This window comes from Lepisma saccharinum, chromosome 4 (assembly GCF_977018435.1).
Source record: "Lepisma saccharinum chromosome 4, izLepSacc3.1, whole genome shotgun sequence".
In the NCBI taxonomy this organism is placed as follows: domain Eukaryota; kingdom Metazoa; phylum Arthropoda; class Insecta; order Zygentoma; family Lepismatidae; genus Lepisma; species Lepisma saccharinum.
Window position 1 is genome coordinate 46,730,418 of NC_139232.1, and position 24,036 is coordinate 46,754,453.

Consider the following 24,036-nt stretch of genomic DNA (forward strand, 5'->3'; position numbering starts at 1 on the left):
TCTAGTTTTATCACGATTAATCTACGGAGCCATGGTTGCTTACAATGCAAGCAGCTCCATAACTAATAAGCTACAAAAGCTACAAAATGTATGCATAAGATTCATTTACAAGCTGAAAAAAAGGGACCACATTTCGAAATACTTATTCAATTTGAATTGGCTTAACACCAAGAATCTCGCGAAATACCAATTATTAACTTTAACACATAAAGTACTAGTCAACAAACAGCCTGCATATCTCTTTGAAAAACTGAACACAAATTCGAGCAGACATGAACATGTAACACGACGAAAAAAAATTATTGTCAGTCCCAGTACATCAGAGGCATGGCGTGCATGTAGCCGCTGTTACTGCAGGTAACACCAAAATATAAAGAATTGAAATATTATTACGTACATAAACTGGAAATATTTTCATAAAGTAAATATTGCAGACTGACATTTTTTCTGACACCGGCAAAAGCGAAGAGGAGGACTGATCCGGTACCCTCATCAGGCAACATGAGGAAAGGGCCCTGAGCCCACGCAAGGAAGACTTCGCGTTGCAGCAAAGACTGACCGCAGGAGGAGGAGGTGGGTTTTTGGCATGCCTGTTTAGCCGTCGCAGTTGCCAGTGATCCTTACCGGATACAGACCAGTGTTGCCATATTCAAATGACAGAAAAGAGCTAAGTCGCCTAATCGGGTCTATCTTACTCTGAAGGTGTCCAGTCACACTGGGGAACGATGGCGCAGTGGTAGCGTCGCTGCCTTATAATCAAGGGATCCCGGGTTCGATACCCGGTGGAGGCACAAGTGGTTTGGATCAAACTTTAAATTGTCCCGATTAGCATTACTGTGCATGAAGTGGATTTAAATCGCCAAATCAAAATTTTAAAAAATCAAATCACACTGGGGGAAAAGCAAACTACCAACTGATATTTTGCATTTACTCTAAATATCAGGGATTACGAAAGTCCTCTTTGTCCTTCTTCGACATCATGGGCGAGAAGGAGAGGAGAGGGATGGGTATGATCAAGGGGTCCGCTGTCCTTCTAAAAATGTCAACCTAAAATTCAATATTTCACACATATAATATTATTTCGGTTACAGGAATTTGTGATAATTGTTGAAAGGGCCGATTGAGATTGACATACGTTGTCGCAGGAATGCGATAATTTCGGATTGAAGCAATGTTTTTGAGGTGGTAGAACTGTTTTTGGGTGAAAACATTACTTACAAGCATAATTTCCCGATTGTTATCTTAGCATGCTCTGAAGTGTCAGGTGTCGCAGGTTCGAATCCTCAGCAAGAAATGGTTATTTCAATGTTCGTTGTTATTATTTTACTTACATAATTATAAAAATTAATAATTACATACACAAAGAAATAATAATTTGATTTCAATAATTCACCATGCATCCTCATCGTCACGATTACGATTATCCTATAAAGCGAAAGCCTTAAAGGTAGCAAGGAACGTAAAATATACGAAATAGTAGTGGTGTCAGAAATGAGATTTCAGTAGATTTAGCGAAACATGGGAGTGGGAGTAGTTAGGAAACAGATGAAGACTACATCTGACACCGGCAAAAGCGAAGAGGAGGACTGATCCGGTACCCTCATCAGGCAACATGAGGAAAGGGCCCTGAGCCCACGCAAGGAAGACTTCGCGTTGCAGCAAAGACTGACCGCAGGAGGAGGAGGCGGGTTTTTGGCATGCCTGTTTAGCCGTCGCAGTTGCCAGTGATCCTTACCGGATACAGACCAGTGTTGCCATATTCAAATGACAGAAAAGAGCTAAGTCGCCTAATCGGGTCTATCTTACTCTGAAGGTGTCCAGTCACACTGGGGAACGATGGCGCAGTGGTAGCGTCGCTGCCTTATAATCAAGGGATCCCGGGTTCGATACCCGGTGGAGGCACAAGTGGTTTGGATCAAACTTTAAATTGTCCCGATTAGCATTACTGTGCATGAAGTGGATTTAAATCGCCAAATCAAAATTTTAAAAAATCAAATCACACTGGGGGAAAAGCAAACTACCAACTGATATTTTGCATTTACTCTAAATATCAGGGATTACGAAAGTCCTCTTTGTCCTTCTTCGACATCATGGGCGAGAAGGAGAGGAGAGGGATGGGTATGATCAAGGGGTCCGCTGTCCTTCTAAAAATGTCAACCTAAAATTCAATATTTCACACATATAATATTATTTCGGTTACAGGAATTTGTGATAATTGTTGAAAGGGCCGATTGAGATTGACATACGTTGTCGCAGGAATGCGATAATTTCGGATTGAAGCAATGTTTTTGAGGTGGTAGAACTGTTTTTGGGTGAAAACATTACTTACAAGCATAATTTCCCGATTGTTATCTTAGCATGCTCTGAAGTGTCAGGTGTCGCAGGTTCGAATCCTCAGCAAGAAATGGTTATTTCAATGTTCGTTGTTATTATTTTACTTACATAATTATAAAAATTAATAATTACATACACAAAGAAATAATAATTTGATTTCAATAATTCACCATGCATCCTCATCGTCACGATTACGATTATCCTATAAAGCGAAAGCCTTAAAGGTAGCAAGGAACGTAAAATATACGAAATAGTAGTGGTGTCAGAAATGAGATTTCAGTAGATTTAGCGAAACATGGGAGTGGGAGTAGTTAGGAAACAGATGAAGACTACATCTACTCTACATACGTCTTATTTGAAACGAAAAGTTTCCCGATTTGGGCAAATCTGGTTTCAAAAGAACAAAGATGGCAACAGTAGTAGAACTGGACTTGTTGCAGGTTCCGAGGGAAATATTGTGGAAGCGCCGATGCTGAGAGGGGAGGAGGCAAGGAGGGTGCTTCACGTGTTACAAAAGTAAACAACGGTTTGTGGGAGGGACTGTGCAGTGTGAGTTTTGTGAGTGGTGTCTTTCGTCTTTATGTTGTTTTCGGGCATTGTCAATTAATTAACAAGTGGAATGGAGCTTGCTCCGAGTTCCGAGGTGGCGGGTTCATCCTATCTGTCTGAACAGTGTGTGTAATTGTGCGATAGAAGATATTTTGAAGCCATCTTTTGGTTCGTTCTTTTGCAGAAAAAAGCAAAATTGTGGTGAAAGGGAGGCCAAAGCCTATTTTGAACGATTTAAAAACCTAGTCGTCTGCTGGATATGACCGACATTTCAATGTTTCGTGGTATAATGACTATCCGTGGTTATGTGGATGTGCGCAGTTGTCGAAACTCTTTTGTTGGCCATGTATTCTATTTTCGGGTGAAAAAGAAACGTGTGGAATTCAGATGTGGATAACATGGACATGACCATGATTCACCCAAAAATTCAAATTCAAATGAAAAACTTCACTTTATGACAGCATCATAGAACTTTTTGATTTGATTTGATTGATTTTGCTTTGCTTGTGCCACTTTTGGCTAATTTGTGAAGATGGTGATGAGTGATGATATGATGAAATTGATGAATAGACATCACAAACGTTCACGCCCAAGCCAGCATTCGAACCCGGGACACCAGCATCATATAACTATTTTCAAAGAAGAGTCGTCGGATTGATCTGCTCTATAAGTAGCCTTCGATGTTTCTGTAAGTATCAAATTATGTATTATTGTGTCAACAACCAATGCTTGCGATTTCACTTCAGTCCTTATGTAAACATTTTTTTCCTGATTAATAAATTTACCAAAATCTAGTATTGAATTGCAGACTTACCAGATTAATATTATATGAACTACTTGGAAGACATTGGGGGGAGGGGGGGCATGAGGTGGGGAGGCACCCAAGTCTCCCTTAATTGTCCTACTGATAACCGGTAACACTTTTAAAAATCCCACGCCACGCCACTGCAGTACATAATACGACCACCTACGGAAAATCATTTACCGTAACTGTCACTAAAGAATGGAATTCCCTCCCAACCTCCCTAACATCCTTCAACAGCCATAAGCTATTCAAAAAGAATCTCAAACAGTATCTACTGGTAAGGCAGCGAAATACTTAATCACAAGCAAATTTTCATTCATAAAATTCAATTCAATTCAACACTTGTCTTGTAATTAAGGTGTAACAGGTTTGATTCTCAATGGAGACATAAAAGTGGTTGACGTTCCATTTTAAAACTTTGAGTCCTTCTGAGCATAAAATGAACTTAAAACAAACTTTCACATTTTTGTGCTTCTTATGTATGTACTCTTCGCAACATCTTATTGACCGCCCTGAAAAAATTCAAAGTCCTGAATTCATAAATTTGGTAACATAGCGCTTCAGAGTCCTCAAATAGTATCCAACTTGGCAACAGTATTTCTTTCTAAACGAAAACACTCTTGTGAATTTCTTTCATTCTTTCACATTCCATGAAGTTAGAAACCCTAAACCAGTAATATATTATGCAATTAAACAAAAATCGTAAATTGGAAATAGAAATGTTGAATTTTTTTTAAGACTATTCATTCTGAAATAGAAAATAGGGGAATTTATGTGCAGTTGGAAACACTGAACTCGTTCTCCACCACCTGGAGAGAATTGAAATCACATATCAATGCAATGAAGCAAATTTTTTCTCGATTTTAGGCAAAATTACAGTAAAGATAAAGTGCACAATACCGGACGATTCTACAAAGTGCGACTTTTCCCTGATCTGCGGCAAAACTTGGTTCGGAACTCTGGCAAAATGTTATTTCACCTTAGATCAACTTGTTTTACAGGCTTTCATGTTAGCAATCCCCTGGAGCAGTTGGTTAAGCGGTCGTCTCATTTTGCTTTTTCGGCAAGAACGAAACATCGTAGGTTCAAATCTCACCCACTCCTGATTCTTTTTTTATTGTTATTTACGTAGTACGAAGTGTTGTAATAATGTAATATAAGATGACATTAAATCACTGTAAATATTTATGTGATGCATACCTCGGAAATGTGTCTACTCCTCATCTTCATTTTTCAGTGATTGGCAGGATTTTTGTTTGGCAAGACCTTTCTTTTCATTTAGCTGTCATAAGCTATGTTAACACACATTAAGAATTAATATATCATAAATACATGTTCTTAAACAGCATGTTGTAATCAAGGTGTCCCCGTTTTAATATCAGGTGGAGGCTCATTGCACAGTGGTTCGGATCCCACTTTAAACTGTAGGTCCAGTCCCGATTAGCTTTACTGTGCATAAAGTTGACTTAAAACACCAAATCAACCAATACATCTCCTTTCAGAGTAGGCCTTCTACGATACTGTAGTCGGCCAACATCCGAAAATACAGTTCTGCTTCGCGTATGCCAAAGTATAATTTCATTTAATATTGTGACTAATTTTACTTTAAAACCACAGATTAAAGCAATAATAGTGTCCAGAAAAAGAACCTCAAAGTAGTCTTCACACAAAGTATTTTAATCCATTGCCAAACATTTCAGTTAAGAATGATATGCTTTTCCATTGACCGTATTTTTGATTCATAGTGAATTTGCAAAAAGGACCATGTCAAGAAATCTAAATATGTAAGTTTTACTAGTAAATGCATTTAAATTTCATGAAACAACCTCAAAAATAAGTAAAAAATGCAACAGAAACTGTTAAGAATACTGAGAAATAAACTAAAAGCCAAAAAAGGCTGAAAAATGCAAAAGAATTGTAAAATAGAAAGTGTTTTCAGGCTCTAACTGAAGGGAAACTGACATGATATCAGGTTTGGCATTGTTTTTAAGGGTCAGAAAAAAAAATGATTTTTCCTCAACTTCTGGACCCTAATTACTAATTATGACCATTGAAAAAGTTGGAGGGAGGGAGTCGGCTTACTTCATTTTTTCTTGCTGAGGGATCGTATTGTCCCATATCTCCACATTCTAATACAGAAAAAAATCAAGTTCATATTTCGAAAATGAATTGCAAGTTTTCCACTACGAAAATATGTTTTCATAGTTTGAAGTTCATTAGTATTATCTTGCAGGGTTTGCATTGTTTTATTTTCACACATATTTTATATTTCATACGTTGAATATCCCTTTGCTCTCTCTTTTCAAACAGTCTTTGGAAAAAAGCTGAAGTTTCTTGGCAACCAGGTTCTTGTTCAAAGTACTCCTTTTCGCTGTCCTGTTCCTACCTTAAACAAATAACAAAAGACTTCGTAACTAAACAATTGCTTGTTCAAAACACGGAATTTTTACACAATTTACAAAATATGACAAAACACCAATAGACATGTTCATCATCTTTCCCTTTCATCGTTTCTCGACTTTTTCTGAATTCCTTTCCTCATGAAATTTGCCATGAGGAAATTATAGACATGACATTATGTGTGAATTGGTTTCTTCAAACTGGTAACTAATCATAACAACCCGATTGAATCTAACGAGGGAGGTCGTAGGTTTGGTTCTCCAGCTAGGCAGGATTTTTATCAGGAGTTTATCGTTGGATGTAAAGTTTATCCACCATGCTAAGAAGTTAACATTGGTCTCTGTATTTCACGAGGTGAAAGGAGTAAGAGAAAGTTGTTTCGATGATAGGAGGAAGTCACATGCCACGTGGAATGCGCAGAATCAAGTTACATAGAGCTAAGTCTGTAATGGTGGTATCGAATATTGCAGAGTTAGTGGGGAAAGTTTGTTATATCTGATACTCGTACTTTCTGTTCAAAGAAGACAAACATTTTAGATACAAAGGCAGTGACGAATTAACGATCATTATGAGGTTTTGAATTTTTTGTTTGTCACTCACTATATAAATACTTATTAGTAGTTTCTTATCGAATTGGCCTCTGTCGCAATAACCATTTACTTATGTTAATGGGCGATTTACTATTATTTTTAGATGCATGGTAAGATGGTGGTGAGGGGATTGACAACAGTCATTACGAAGGAACGGACATAAAATTACCAATCTTAGCAATTTGAACTCCTTAAACGCTCTCCTTCGTTACAGTAATGCACTACATCACTACTTAACATAACTGTATATGTTTGTTTTAGTATATCGAAATCAAGTAATCAATATTTTAGGTGTCAGTAAAGAACAAACAATACATAACTTAAATAACATCACATTTTGCATCCTGAATACATATATGTGATTTGTGAATTAATCATGATGTGTGTGTTAGCACAAGATATGAACAATAACTAAAAAAAGTTTTAACTTTAAAAACTGGAAATCTGCAACTTCTAAGGGGAAATATGCGCAGAAGGTTGACGTCCCTCAAGTGTGCATCGGAATCATTTTTTAAATATTCTAATATGAAAGGTCTCTGTTAAGCAAAAAAAAAAAAATATGAGTAGAGGGTGGGATTTGAACCTGCAACATTTCACGCTTGACGAAAAATAAGGAAAGCAGGGTGTAACCAACTGCTCTATGTTAACTTCATGACGTTATACCCTTAAAAACATATTGACGTTTATGAAGACTCCCACCTTCCTGTGTTCCAAGCACATTTTCTCGACAAGTCTTGAAAATTATTATTTTTTGAGAACTGTTCGATATTATGCAAGCTATTGTAAATAAAATGTCGCATAAACTCCTCCTTCTTTCTGCACAAACTTGATGACGATATCCTCCAGGTGGAGAAAAACTCTATTCAGTGTTTCAAACCCCTCTAATTTCAAGTCAAGCAAGCAGAATCGTAAAAATTCCTCAAGGTTCTTTTTCCAATTTATTATTTCTGTTTGATTGTGTATTATAATAGCGGTTAATATTTTCTAAGTTCACGGAAAGTGCAAAATTGAAAACCTCTCACCTCAGCGTTTTTCTTCTGGTGGAAGGACCAACTCAAAGTTGGCTACTCTCACTTGGAACCGAAGTGCAATGTGCTAAGTTTACGAATTCGGGACTTAGAATTCTTTCTGGGCGGTCAAATAAGATGTTGGGAAGTGTACAATATAATGTGATTACAAAGAACACCCATGCTAGGCCAGGATTCCAAACTCTGTAGACCTGGGATTGTAGCGCACCATGCCAACCACTCCGTGACAGAGTTCAGTGTGCCAAATTTATAGTTTCATGTGATAAAATTGGAAACTAATGTTAATATCAACTGGTTAGAGGTTTTTTGGAAATTAAAAACTTTACTTCTCTTACTTGTACGCCTTTTACATTAGAATGTATATGCACACTCCATTTAATAATGAAGGAAGATGTTAACTGGCTGGGAGGAGGGGGTGTTTAGTTGGGCCTGGGAGTCAGCTGGGGAATGCTTTGCAAGAATTTCTGCTAGCTTGGGGATACTCCCAAATCTCCCTCTCACTTCAAGACTGTTTTAATGCGACCTGTTGAGACCAGAATTACTTGTAATTGCGAGTATTGTTCTTTTTGGAAAAAGACCAGCATATTGATGAAAGTTATGTGAAGGAATGGTCCTCCCTGATGACAAAGTAATGCCTTGTAGTCAAGGTGTTCCAGATTCAATCCCCAATGAAGGCACAGTGTGGGTTCAGTTCCAATCTTCATGTTTGGGCATAAAGTGTACATACACATTTTTTTATTTTTTTTCTGAGAGAATGCCAATTATGGACACGTTTCGAAAGTTACACGAGCTTAACGCGTTAAACGAGTTACGGTAACTGGCTGTCCCATAAGTTACATTATGCTGTCCCAAAAGTTGCATTTCATGCAAGAACGAGATTCACCAAATGCACGGGCCAGGAGGTTGGTTTGTTTGGTGAGAATAGTCTGCTGCTTGTGGACAACATGCATGCTGATGGATTCAAACTACACTGGTTCGGAAAATGTATTATAATTTTAACAGATACAGAAATGAAGCCACATGCACAAGATGAGTATGCCGTAACTGTTCTTGCAATGTGATTAAAATGAGTAACAGTGTCCAAAGTAGAGTTTATTTTTGCCATTGGAACATTCCTTCTGCTGGTTTCACCAGATTCACGAGCCCAGTTATTTTCGTTGAATGCGTTCGTTTCGTTAAGATTTTCGGAACACACCTTATGTTTTATATACCACTGTGCACTAGGCCAGTACTCTTAATTGCTGGGCTGTGGCTGGGTACTAGGCCGTAACATAAATCATACCAGGTAATAAGGGGTCCAGTAGTTACCAATTAATTTAATTCCAATTTTACATTTGTCAACAAGCCTAGACAGAACATGCTTTTATTATTTATATGTATGCCATTATTTATTAATATTTAAAACTCTATGGTGCAAATGAATGTATAAAGTTTAAAAAATAGAAAGGGGTTAATTGTTTGGGCAGGATTTCAACTGTTATAAAAAGAGGCTGTTGTCTTACAAGGATTGAGAACCACTGCACTAGGTGGTGAAGATACGTACATCACCACTTGCTTGGAATACTCTGAGTCACTGTGGTTCAGCCTGACAAGGAGGGAAAGTGAAGTTTCTATTTTTTTTAGGAGGGTGGGGGACAAATATTAATAGTTTTGAACTTCCACAATCCACAATGAAAGTTGAAGTTGGTCATAAGTGTTTTGAAGTGTCTACTAGAATTTGCAAGATTATTACATAGAATTTTGTAAACTGACCAACCAATGAGCAAACTATATTTTGTGTTTGTTTTTTTCGTTTTAGATTTCTGGAAACATTCAAAGGCTGAGGGCCAAGAAGAATCTATGCCTTCTTTAAATCAAGTGGTTTTCTGACTGCAATTATTTTGAAGTATCTTCTTCATCAATAATGGCTCTGTGCCTACAAGCAACTTTTATATGTAATCATTTTTTAATAAGAGCTGTACAATAAATTTGTAATAAATTTGTCAGTGTTAATGTATGTGTTATGTTTGGAAGAAAGAATTCCTTGTGTATAGCATTTAGTTTAAATTATTTTTGACAATTCTAGCCATATCATGTAAATTTAACGTAAACCTCCCTGTCTTCATATATAAGTTTGTGTACTTGTGCATTCGAGTAGTATAATGTAGGGTGAAAATCAATATTGGAAACTTCATGCCATTAAAGGAAGATTCATAATGTTTTTCCATTAACTTTTCTTTCTCTGCAACTTTCATTGAATATTACGCTGCATGTTAAAAGACAGTCTCGCCTTACACAATCAACATCCCACATTACAAACATGTGCACACAGGTTAGAGCTATTGTAGTATATACATGTACCATATATGGTATAGTATAGTATATAAATTCATAGTTTCCAACATTGGTGGTGTTCTTTATATTCCTTTTGTGCTCGTGTTTCGAAGTCTTGGACCTCCCTGATGGCACAGTGGTAGTGTCCTCACCTTGTAATCAAGGGGTCCCGGGTTGGATACCCAGTGGAGACACGTACTCGTTCGGATCCCACTTTAAACTGTAGGCCCAGTCCCAGTTAGCCTTTCTGTGCATATGGACTTAAAACAACAATTCAATCAATCAATCGAAGTGTTGGACCTGGTTCAGGAACAAAATCAGTTGGATTTGATATTCAATGCTGCTGCTCCAAGCGCCATACATTCTTGATTGTGGTATATAAACTGAATATTACAATAATATATAAAATAAAACATGGAATATCAACAAGTGTAAGTTCAGGCACAAATGATCAAACCAAACCACCCACCTTCCTGTCATTTAATAATTTCTGAACCACATGATAACTATCAGCATTCTGTCTGTGCAACAAAAGGTTGACCTGCATTTTATCTTTGCATAAGAGTACTGTGGTAAGTAATTAAATTTATTTCCTAATTAAGATTTAGTTTAATATACTATATCTATCAACAGTAGAGCTAATTCCCCTCCTCTATTGAAGGGTTTAATAATACTTCAAGATATTATTATTATTCATAATATCAATGTGAAGAAATGGAGTACATCACATAGTTGTCTCTATGGTGAAATATACTTCTATAAAGGTAATGCAAAAATGTGTGATCCCACTTTAAACTGTAGGTCCAGTCCCGATTAGCCATACTGTGCATAAAGTGGACTTAAAACCTCAACTCAACAACAACAACAACAACATTCTTGGTGGGGGGTAAATTCCCCCTGTCCCCCAGGATTCCATGCATTTTAATATTTTTAATAATAATAATAATAATAATAATTCCAACAAAAGATCCTTTACTGCCAACAAATTGATTTGTTTGATGGTACCAAATATCTTCGTTCAGAGAACTACACCCAATTTGATACTTCATACAAGAGATTTGGTTGGATGAACAAAAATAAGTCAATCAAATAATTTTGTACAGGGAACCTCAACGTTTTGCTCGCGTATATCATCCTTGTTGCAGCCAACCAGACTTTTCTCTCGGTGTATGTAGCCGCCCTCGACGCCACCAGACTGGGGCATCCTGATTTAGTAGGGCCAAATCCTTATTTCAGATTACATAAATGTGGATATTTCTTTTATAAAGAGTTGGATTTGTGTTGAGAAAAATTAATTGAATTTACTTCTCAATGACAAATGTATATTGCAAAATCGTGTAGCCATTTAAACTAAAAGACTGCTGTTATTTTTATATCATCTACAATATAGACGTTCTTTGACATTAAGGCATTAAAAAAACAAGGCTATTTTTCATCATTGTTAAAACCGTAAATATACAACACGGTCATGTTTTTATTGGCTGAAGGTGGAAAGTAGTGGGATCAGGGTAGAAAGTTGAGGTGGGGGGAGGGTGACAGGGTGTACAGTTGGGGTGCCAAAAATCGACTTAGCCTGGATGAAAATTTTATCTTGGGCCTTCCTTTTTTTATGTAAATATGTGTGAAGATAAACTCCTATAAAGGATTGAAGGAATTATTATTATAAACTGAATATGATAATCAAACTCTCACTCAAAAGTTACATGTAAAGTATTATGTTGTATAATTACATAATCACAGTAGTACAGTGAATTTTTTGTCCAGCTAATAAAGTTGGATGTACCCTGATATATGTTTTGCTGTCATAGATAGTTATTGCAATTACAATTTTTCAAATGTTAACTAAAGTGTATTAGGTCCCAACTTGCCCTATTTACTTAGCTTTGCCCCCTGCTCCCAAATCTCTGAAGAAATCTGCTCCTACACATCACCCCCTTCTCATTTAAAAAATCTTTGAGTATAGAAGGTATAGAGAGAGACCAAGCTGTTTTCTGGCCGAGTGGAATGAAGCCGTGAGGGGAAGGGGGTGAGGTAAAACCGCCAACTTGGAATGTGCCACAGTTACAGCTGATATGGTGGTGGAAGTAGAGATTTGAGCATGGAATGTTAGTTTATAGTGCATACTATCTGTACATTTCAGTGACATTGAAGTAGATAATAAATAAGAAGCTATGCCTCTGTGCAGGCCCATACCCAGGATTTTCTTGAGGGAGGGCCAGACCCATAGGCGAATTTTCATAAATTTTCTCTAATATTATACACTTATATATATATCATGTGTGTGGGGGGGAGTGTATGGGAGAGAGTGGTTTGAGAAATTTGCTCATTTGCTACGAAATGTTGAAGAACAGCATTTTCTAACCTATATGTATGTAACCACGGGACAAATATTTGCAGTAGACCCTGACATTTGTTTCTGTCAGAGTGAGAAGAAAAATTGTATGATATGGGTAGACTACATGTACGCATAATTCAAATAGCCTATGAAAAGCAACACATGTGTGTAAGGTTTATAGATGAGGGTTCACACCCATCTTCTAGGTATATTATGTAACTGTGTAATGATTTAACATGTTAAGAATAAGAATTACACTTCAACTTTGTAAGTTAATCAAATGAATCATGTTTGTTGAACATTTTTTTAAATAAATGAAATAACTTTTTATATGCAATACTACCCAAAAAGGAAGATTGTTGGGAAGATAAAACGAAACATGTTTCCGGTTACAAATTCTGCCAAGCAAAAATCATTTAATTCCCCTGACTTTCCAAGGTTTTGAAAGCTTTTTTTTTAAAAAAAAAAAAAATAATTTGTTTCCATTGACCTCAGTTCTAGCCTTGTATTCCTGACCCCTCCACTTGTCCAGGACTTTGGAATCTGTGCAAACCCTTGTAAATAAATTATCTGAAGGGAACGACGTAGTGACTTCACCCTGGCAGTGTGTCTGCTGGCATAATATTGTTTCTATGGTGTATTTTCGCTTTTGGAATCTTATTCGACAGTAAAAATAAATGCCAGTGGCCACCAAAAAGCTATTAAAATGGGGTTGCATACAGGTGAGGTAGAAAATGCCATTTTCAACGGCTCCTAGGATCGATTTTTTTGGCCTTGATGTCCTCTGTACACTGTGAAAGTTGTCTGTTGTACAGTCATACCACTGTGTATTTATGTTCAAAACAATTAAAAGAAGAAAAGTTGCAGTAAAACAAATTTCAATTGATAGAATTTTGTAAATAATAATGTACTTAATTTCTTGAGTGTTTTGGACAAATAACAATATATGTTAAAAGTAGGCATTTTTGCCCCAAAAATCTAGCAACGATTCTGCTGTGAAGCACATTTTCCTATTTACATAATATTAATTAACCCTAAGTTATTGAGTGGCAGAATGCACATCAGTTGCAGAAGACCCCTGATGTCTGAGAAAGAAAACAAAGTTTTTTTATCCTTATGCTCAGTGGTGCCAAAAATGGATCAGACCTTGCAGTGCAGGTTGTGAGCTAAATGCCCCTTATATGGTTGGTTTTGTATTGGAGTCATTGAGGAACCTTTCTTCCATAATGTAAAGAGTATAGAAAATTCCCCTCTATTCTAATTATGTGAAACATTAGTGACACTGTAATAGAAGAAACCATTCAGCAATTAAGGTGTTGCTATTTGTCGAGTGTCAAACAACTGTTTTTGACTCATAAAAAGTTCAGACAATTTTAATAATGTACAGTACTGTACAGGAAGTCCTACATAACCAGTGCAATGTCTGTAGTGGCACAAGTAGTATCCGAGACGAATATAAATATAAATTAGTGCTAGTGTGTTAGCTAGTGTGTATTTTCAACACCTGCACCTGTGTTTCCGCGAATAATGTTGGCAAGAAGCAAAAAGGGATCTGAACTGAGCCCAGAGACCAGGGCCCAGATCAGCATATTGCATCAAGAGGGTAAGTCAAAATCCTAAATTGCAGAACAATTCAAGATAGCTCCAAGTTCTGTCATAAAAAAACACTGAATAAAATTCAAGAAATCGATTCATTCAAGTCTCGCACAGGAAATGGCAGGCCACGTGTTACGTCTGTTCGAACAGACACAGCTGTTGTTAGATTATGCAAACAATTTCCCAAAACTACTTCTGCTAAAATAAGATCAAGCCTTCCAGAAGACAAACAAACCGAGTTGCCGAACCATTAGACGTAGACTGTTTGATTCAGGTCTGAAATCCTACACTCCAGCAAAGAAGCCGAAACTATCACAAAAAAATATCACTGATCGTATAAAATTTTGTCGTCGTTACATGGCTTGGACAGCAGAGGACTGGGAATCAGTGATGTTTTCTGATGAATCAACATTTACTCAGTTTTTCCATTGTAATAAATATGTAAGATGCCCCAAAAAGAAAAGGTATGACCAACGTTATGTCGTTCCTACTGTGAAGCAAGCAGAAAAATTGATGATCTGGGTTTGTATTTCCGCAAAAGGACGTGGATAATGCCAAGGAACACTACCATAAATGGAGAGGTGTATCAACAGATCCTTCAACAGAAGCTTGCAGCTGTTATGGACATTCATCAGTGTACTTATTTTAAACAAGATGGAGTTACTTGCCACGGTAATAAGAAAGTGAAATCCTGGCTAACGTCGCGCGACTACCAGTTGCTCCATCCATGGCCAGGCAGTTCACCAGATCTAAACATCTTAGAAAATGCATGGTCCATCATGAAGATGAAGGTCTCGGAGAAGTCCCCAACGTCATACAATAACCTGGTACAAAAATCAAGGAAGTATGGGTCACTGAAATTACGTCAGATTTCTGTCTCTATGCCCAAACGGATATTGGAAGTGTTAAAAAACAAAGGACATGCTACAAAATACTAGAGTATGGAAGTTATGATAATTGGTATCTATATTTGTTCAAAAAAAATGTAAAATTTCATCAATTGTATTAAGTGTGAGAATTAAAAAATATGAATAATTGAAAATTTTTATGATTTTCCAGACTTTTGGCCACCACTGTATGTTAAAATATGAAAAATAGAGCGCCTACAAAATATAAGATACCGTATTGCCTCATGATTAGTGATTAGCCAAAAATGGCAGAAAATTGAAGTAAATAGTCAATCTATCATTTTCTTTTTAACTCTTTCATTCATGTAATTCTTCTTTAGTATACGACGGTTTTATTGAAATATCTTTTATAAAATAATGAAATGGTAAATGAAAACACGGGCAAATTCCTTTGCAACACATCGATCAGTCAGTTTCAGAAACGTGGATTTTCTTAATACATTTACAGGTGTAAATGCAGCACGTTTCCGGTTATGTTTCTAATCATTAAAGGAATGCCTCAATACCATCATGCCTCACTGCATGCGGAGATCAAATTCCAGGCAGGAATGGAAATTTGCTGTAATTATCGTAAGATTTCAAATTTCAGTTTTCATGTATGAAGCGCTGTTTAATGGAATTATAAGTAATAAAATAATGCGTAATAGAGGCCTTTGGGCTTTCTCTTATGGGACTTCGCTACAGTGGATATTAATGTATTCAATAAGTATATATTTAGTATATATAATAAATATATAAATATGACAATAAAATGTAATAATCTAGTGGCCGCGGTGGCTCAGTGTCGACCTCCGTGGCGAAGTGGTTAGCAGAGCGCGCTACAACGCCAGGGATTCCGGGTTCGAGTCCCGGGTAAGGCATGGGTATTTGTGATTGTCTGTCCTGAAAAGTCCTGAAATAGAAATGTAAATGATATGAGTGAATGAAGTGTGATGGGGCAAGCTTCCGCCTAGGGGCTTTCCTTTAAAAAAATAAAAAAAATTAAAAAAAGTCGGTAACGCGTCTAACTACCATGCTCAAGGTCCCGGGTTCGATCCCCGGCCGGTTCAAATCCGGGAACTTTTCTAACATTGGAAGCGGCCCCGGCGCCCACCCAGCACCGAATGACATGGGTAACTGGGGGAAACCCTGGGGGGGGGGGGTAAAGGCGGTCAGGGGCGTGATGCTGATCACATCACCCCCACTTACGACCGGATCAAGAAAGTGTGGGGCGTTACCCCCACACCCCCTATACGCCTTCATGCCATGGTGCTAAGCACAGGGGAACACTTTACCTTTTTTTACCTTTTTTAAATGTAATAATCTATTTAATAATACCAGAGTAAGACCCAAGTTTTTACAATTTTTGGCTATATATTTTGTATTTGTAAAATCTATTAATGTACCTGTATTGTAATGTAAGTATTGACATGTTCTATATTACCATGTACTGTAATTTGTACACACCGGTAGTCCTTGGACGCAAATAAACTAAACTATATATACAGGGTGATTGGTAATTCAACCTATTCCTGGAAAGGGAATACTAGATACTTTCGTGCAAACGTGTTCTGAAACGCGAAGTTACTCGTGTTGAAAACAAGATTGCGTCAGACGACCTCTCACAAGAGAGCGTTACCGTGTACATCAACAAAACCGTACAATTAACAGAGGACACTCAGAAACTCTTACGTGATCTGTCATCCGAGTGTAGTGATGAGCAATTTGCGGAGTTTGACAGAAATCAGCTCGATTCAAGACCGATTAGAGCAGATGTTGGTGACATTGTATCGTGCTCAAAAGCAGCAGGGCGTGGCAATGGCTGCCAGTGCATCGTCGGTTAAAGCCGGTAGTGACGTAAGATTGCCCAAATTGGACTTGCCTGTGTTCGCGGGAAACTTACAGCAGTGGCTGTCATTTCGTGATTTGTTCGTTGCGTCTGTACGTAATAATAACTCTTTGTCCCCTGCACAGAAACTTCAATATTTGAAGTCTAGTATACGTGGTGAACCTGCATTGTTGCTGCAATCTATTACGATTACAGACACAAATTATAAAGAAGCGTGGGAAATTTTGAACAATAGATATCAACAAAGGCACGTTCTTGTGAATGACACGATCAAGCGAATCATGTCGCAACCTTGTATCCAGACAGAATCAGCTGTTGCCTTGCGAAAACTCGCGGACGTAACAACCGAGTGTGTTCGTGTACTCAGAGTTCTAGAAGTTCCAGTTCAACATTGAGATGCAATTTTGGTTTTCCATACCGTGGAGAAGCTCGACAGTGTGTCACGACAGCAGTGGGAGCTTAGTGTGTCAGCCGATCAATTTCCGACGTTTGAGCAGCTACGAGCCTTCCTCGATCTTTGAGCGAGAGCTTTGTCAGCATCTTCCAGACCCCCCAAACAACAAGGATACTCAGTGAAACAACCCTTTAGTGATTCCAGTGCCAAAAGAAATGCGAGTTCATTTCATGTGTCAGTGTGTTGCCCTAAATGTCACCAGGAGTCCCACCCGCTGTATAAGTGTAATCAATATAATAGCCTATCGGAACCTAAGAGAGAGGCATTTGTGAAAAGTAGTGGCTTGTGCTATAATTGCCTTAGTTCTTTTCATAGAGTAGATAAATGCAGCGCTAGTTTCTGCCGTCCTTGCAATAAGAAACACCATATATCCCTTCATCGTGAAGTGACCCTCTCCCGCCAAGGAAGTTTGGCAACTTCGCATCAGATAGTGACGTCACATTTAGCGGCCGATCACGGGAAATTGAGCACTGAAGTGTTACTTCCGACAGCAATTGCAAACATAAAGATAACCAGTGTCAGCCCTTCCGTGCATTAGTGGATAGTTGTAGTGAGGTTTCGTTTATTAGTTGCAATGCAGTTCAAATGTTAGGCTGAAAAGAAAGAGCGTGTTTGTGTCAGTAACAGGCACTTCTTCTGTTAACGTTGGGAAGTCACATTCAGCTGTTGATATCACCATTGCGTCCCCAGACGGTAAACATTCCTACACAACCTCTGCGTTGGTGGTGAAAAGGATTACATCACCGCTGCCACATGTGACTATTCAAAACACCAGGAGCTGGAGTCACGTACGCGGACTTGACCTTGCTGATCCCACATTTCATACAAGGGGAAACATTGACCTCCTTTTCGGGTGTGATATATATGCGTCGCTGCTAATGAGAGGAAAACGAGAAGACAAGAAAGGAGAACCGATTGCCATTCAAACTCGCTTAGGTTGGGTTATTTGCGGAGGAGCAAAGCAACAAACTTCAAAACATTCATTCACCTCTCTTCACGTGTCAGTTGAAGAAAATAATGTAAACCAGTCATTAAGAAAATTCTTTGAGATTGAAGAATTGCCACAGAGAGAGTTCGTAAAAGAAGAAGAGCGCTTATGTGAAGAGCATTGTGAAACTACACGTTGTCGCAAAACAGATGGACGTTACGTCGTTAATTTGCCATTTCAGAGCACTTGGGAAGAATTAGGGTACTCTAAAGAGAATGCAAGAAAGTGTTTGTTATCACAAGATCAAAGATTACAGAAAGATCCAGTAAAACAACAACAATACCAAGCATTTATGCAAGAATATTGCACCTTGCAACACATGACACCAGTGGCGGAGGATGAAGCCCCCAAGGTACCTCCACATCTTATTACATTCCACATCATTGTGTAACAAATGAAAGCAGCACTTCGACTAAATTGAGAGTATTTTTCATGCGTCTTGCAAGACAAGTAGTGGACTTTCCCTGAATTATGTACTTATGAATGGTGAAAAGCAACAACCAGACTAATTTCCTATTTTGAATCGATTCCGTTGCCACCCAGTTGCTTTAATTTCTGATGTTCGGATGATGTATAGACAAGTAGAGGTCGCGTATGAAGATAGAGATTTTCAGTTGATTTTGTGGAGATAGACCCCTCAACAACCAATCAAGAAATTCCGTTTAAATACTCTTACTTATGGTACTAAGCCTGCAGGTTTTCTCGCCGCAAGAGTGCTTCGACAGTTAACGAATGACGATGGAGAGAATTATCCTCTCGCCACAAGGAGCTTACTTAGTCATGTGTATATGGATGACTTTTTAACAGGAGCCAATTCTACTGAAGAAGCAATCGAGTTGTATCATCAATTGACACAGTTACTAAGCAAGGGCAGCTTCGAGCTTCGGAAGTGGTGGTCAAACGATTCGAGAGTGCTGGACGTTATCCCCTGTAACTAGTTGGAAACAAATCTGCAGTTCGAATTCAATGTAGAAGACGCGAAGATAACTTTAGGTATAGAGTGGAATCCTTCTATGGATTACTTTTGTTTTGATGTGGTGAATCCGAGCAAATGAGCGATTATAACTAAAAGACTGGTTCTTTCCGAGATATCGAAGCTGTTTGACCCCTTAGATTTTGTCTCTCCTGTGACTGTGAAGGCAAAATTGTTTATGCAAACGCTTTGGAAGTTGGAGCTTGATTGGAACGACGAGCTTCCAAGCAATTTGGCGGCAGAGTGGGTTGTATACTGCCAGGATATGCCACAATTGAAATATATCGGAGTGGAGCGATGCATTATTCCTCGACACACCGTGGAGATTCATTTGGTTGGATTCTGTGACGCGTCAGAAGCAGCTTATGCAGCAGTGGTCTACGTGAGATGTGTAGGTGCTAATGGGCAGGTGCAAGTTAAGATGGTAGCATCGCAAACAAAAGTGGCCACCCTTAAAACTATAACCCTTCCCAGGTTGGAACTCTGCGCAGCTGTGCTGTTACTTCGCCTGCTTTCTTTAGTGCGAAAAGCATTGTCTGTCAACTTGAAAACCATCACAGCTTATTGTGACTCTCAAATTGTTTTGTCGTGGATTAGTGCTTGTCCTAGCAGATGGAAAACTTTCTTGGGAAACCGTGTGGCGAAGATACAGGAATAAGGAGAAATATAGTGGGCGCACGTTGCTAGCAAGGAAAATCCAGCAGACTCTGCGAGCCCTGGAATCTCGACTTCGGCTTTACTTAATCATCCATTATGGTGGACTGGCCACCCATTCTTAAGAAATTCAGTGTTAATAGTGGAACAGTCTTACACATGTGATACTGATGAAGTGACATCAGAGCAGAGAGAGTCATTTGTAGCCATGGTGAGGACAGCTGAAAATATATTATTTGAGAATTACTCATCGCTGAGTAAATTGCAGCGGGTTGCAGTATTTTGTAGGTGCTTTGCATTCAACGCCAAGCATAGGGTCGAGAAGCTTCGTGGTCCATTGAGCGCATCAGAGCTGTGGTTAGCATTGGTTGCATTAGTAAAACTAGCCCAACAAGAAGAATTTTCGTGTGAGATTCAAGCCCTCAAAAAAGGAGCAGTGTTACCTTCAAAGAGCAAGTTACAATACTTGAATTCATTTGTTGATGAAATGGGTGTTATTAGAGTAGGAGGAAGATTGGAGCATAGTAACCTTCCACATAACGTCAAACATCCAATTGTGCTTCCAAAATCACACAAATTAACAGATCTGTTAATCACACACGAGCATATCATTAACTTACATGCAGGTCGGCAGCTTGTCCTGTCAACACTGCGACAAACATTTTGGATAAGAAATGGCCGAGACAAGGTTCGTCAAGTGCTGCGAAGGTGTGTCATCTACCACAGATATGCTTCCGTGACATCACAACAGATAATGAGTAATTTGCCACCGCCAAGAGTGACTGTTAGTCGACCATTTTTACACTGTGGTATAGACTATGCTGGCCCAATTCAGTTGAAGTATATGGTTGGAAGAAGTGCTCGAAAATGCAAGGGATACAAAGCTTTATTTGTTTGTTTCAGCACTAAGGCTATCCACTTAGAGCTGGTGTCCAATGCATCTACAGCAGCTTTCCTAGCGGCCCTCAAGAGATTCATCTCACGTCGCGGTAAACTTAGTGATATGTATAGCGACTTTGGTACTAACTTTGTTGAACCAAGTAGGGAACTGAAGGAGCTATGTGAAGTGATAAAACGAGCAGAACGTGATGAAACCACATCGCATTTCATTGCTTCCAGTGGGATCGAGTGGCATTTTAATCCACCAGGAGCTCCTCATATGGGTGGACTTTCGGAAGCAGGTGTGAAGTCTGTAAAACACCATTTGAGGAGAGTAGTTGGAAACACAATTCTCACATTCGAAGAAATGTACACTGTTCTCACGCAGATTGAGGCGTGCCTCAACTCGCGACCAATATCCCCAATGTCGGAGGATCCAAATGACTTGCAAGCCTTAACTCCAGGTCATTTCCTCATTGGAGATTCTTTAGTAGCGGCACCAGAAAGGGATTTCAATAAGACTCCTCTTAATCGACTATCAAGATGGCAGCTAATGCAGAAACTTACGCAACATTTTTGGCAGAGGTGGTCAAAGGAATATCTGTCCAGACTTCAGCAGCGTCAACAAATGGTTCTCGAAAGATCGAGACTTCGGAGAGGGCGACATGGTCATTGTTCGAGAAGATAACATCCCTCCACAAGAATGGAAACTGGGGAGAGTGGTCCATGCCAGACGAGATGGAAGAGTGCGATCAGCAACAGTAAAGACTGTAAATGGACTGTGTAAGAGACCAATCATGAAATTATCATTGCTACCATTTGAAGTAGAGAAGTAAACTTGAGAAATCTATATGTTAATGTCAAATATTCAATATCAGGAGTTATGTTTGAAGTGTTTATATATGTTAGCCTACATTGTAATTTCAATCTTATAATCAGAGTTAGGATTTTTAGTTGTGCACCTTTTTTTAGTAGTGAAAGTGAGACCTCTCTGGAAGGACTCAGTGTATGAAATGTTACCTCAATGTGAAAATGGAGCTAATTTTCCAGCACCTTTTTCCCCTTTTTTGATAACCTTTCCCCTTCCCTCCCTTTTCTGGGACATTTATCTATTTACACCCTTTTTTGTGTTCTTAATCGCTTTTCCTCCCCTTTTTGTGTCCTTTTACTGGTGTTGTTAAATATATTTCCTCAGCAAATCATTGAATTTTTATTTTCTTTTTTCGCGACACTTTTCTCTTTAAGATGTTTTCACATTGTTAACTGAAATTGAATGTATTTAAACTGTGCTTGATTGTTGCCTATTTGAAATGAACAATGGAAAGACCGCTACTGATATGCACCAGATCGCCGTTACTTTTTTTAAGATAGAAGTGAGAAGGAAACGCAGTTTTGTCTTGGAAGCAATGAAGCAACAATGTGTTTCTGAAGTGGTGGGTTTCACGTTTCATGTGTGCGCAGTGGACAGATATTGTTTGCAGTGGCGTATGCTGGTTCTAACGAGTGGGTAATCTCCGACCCTTGATCCTCAAACTCCAAAAGTTTCTGTGCAATTTATGTCAGGATCCATATAGGATTTAGGAATATTGTGTCGGAATGTTTGTCTTATTGCTACGACCACAATCAATTAATTCTCGTTATTGCAGTTTAATATACGTGTAGAATTTCAAATAATAAAACAAGACAGTATTATAAAGCTATAAAAAAACAACCTGTGAAATATAAAATGAAAGATGTGCACTAGTAAAATAGAAACCCGCAATATTAATTTAAGTGCAAAATTCAACTTACTCCAGTCCCAGATTACTTGTGCTGTATGTACTACATCCAAAGCACGCTGTTTGTCCAGTTGCACGTCAATACGTATCTGCGAAAGATTGCAGCTTCACAAAGGAAGTTATGTGACTTTTGGATTTTTCATGTTTGGCACAAGCGTTGCAAAGATTACAGTATCCGCCACGCGTCCATACATTCTTTTCAGCCCCGAAAAGTAAGCACGGCCAACAAAAAAGCAAAGCTTTATTAACACTTATACTTCCTGTCAACCATGGTGTTTTGTCATAATTTGCTTGCGAAAATGCCTCACATATTCCCGATTTTTGTCTTTGTGTGTAGAAATAAGTTCAAGCGATGACACTGGCCTACCTGTATTAACAATTTGCAACTTCTCCTGAAAAGATCTTGTTCCAAAAGGTTTCACCAGCAAATCTTGTATCACATCCATTACCCTTTAACACAGCACTATCACGACAAACACTAACACCTAAATAAATAATAAACACGAAGCACAGCACGAAGCCAATGACTACACGCATTCAGTTTCACGCGCCAAACTTCTGTTGTTGTTTTCCTGGCTCAGAATGAAATTCCCTATGAATGATTAAAAAAAAAAAATACCTTTCCGAGCTCGAAATGACAGGTTTTAAAAGTTCGAATCATTGCAGGCCAGAGCCAGAATTTTATTTCGGGATGGGGATCATCTCTTATTAGCAGCCGAAACATAAAGTTGAAACAGTGGGGTTAGAAGTCCTGAAGATGAATCTCAGATTATTACAACGTATTATGCAAGGTGTTTAATCCTGCTAATGAAGTAAATTACCACTATACACTTTTTAAATTAGATATTTGTAGGATTTCGGGGAGGGGGGTTTCAGCGCCCCGAGTCTTCCACCTGGCTACGTGCCTGATGTGTTTTTTTCGTTTGTTTAATTCGTTCATCTTCATCACTATTAATCTAAAGAGGTGGAATATAGCAACTTAAATTAACTAATATATATATATAATTTATTTTTGATATCTTTCCCTTTAAAAAATATTCAGTTCCATGAAATAAGTATTCTCGCTGCGTTTGGAGATTAGAGAGGAGAAACAATCACTATTTTTGTAAATACAAGGATGGGGGGAGTCAGCATATAGGTGCTTTAATTGCTTAAGCTTTGAATTTTAATTTAGTTTGCTTCATCTTCAATATTTAAGCTTTTTCCTTTTGATAAATTTATGTTCAAGTAACAGAAATCAGCAAGACAGAAGCAAATGTAAAGTGAAAATTAGCATAGAATTGGTTTGCCCATGTTATTCAACTTTCCTGTTCTTCGCATTCTACCGGGTATGTTTTCTCTAGTTCAGCGGAGGGAACGGGAAAAAGGCTCTGAAGGTTGAGAGTGCGACCGGTGGACTCTCACAAGAAAGAGCTTACCCTGGGCACGGAATCACCGCGCCTGAGAAGCAGTGTTTCCTCCCCCTCTTTTCTCTCTCCTCCCTCCTCGCCAAGGGTTGTAAGGGAAGCGGGAGGAATGACGTCAGGGTGAGATTCCCTGAAGTCATTCCACCGGCTGGAGAAAGGTTCCCGGACATTCAGCGGAAAACGGTTGGAAGCATTTGCGCGCTGGAAGCAAAGAAATG

At 38.5% G+C, this 24,036-nt stretch overlaps 1 protein-coding gene across 1 annotated transcript; it reads left to right on the forward strand.

Moving 5' to 3' along the window:
* The first annotated feature begins 19,963 nt into the window (after positions 1–19,963).
* On the forward strand, positions 19,964–21,322 carry LOC145986914 (uncharacterized). The gene has a single exon (XM_083121380.1). The coding sequence runs from the start codon at positions 19,964–19,966 to the stop codon at positions 21,320–21,322; it is 1,359 nt and encodes a 452-aa protein (XP_082977506.1).
* The last annotated feature ends 2,714 nt before the right edge of the window (positions 21,323–24,036 follow it).

Excerpts from the sequence above, each read along its gene's own strand:
- LOC145986914 (XM_083121380.1), top strand. The coding sequence starts at position 19,964 with ATGGTGAGGACAGCTGAAAATATATTATTTGAGAATTACTCATCGCTG.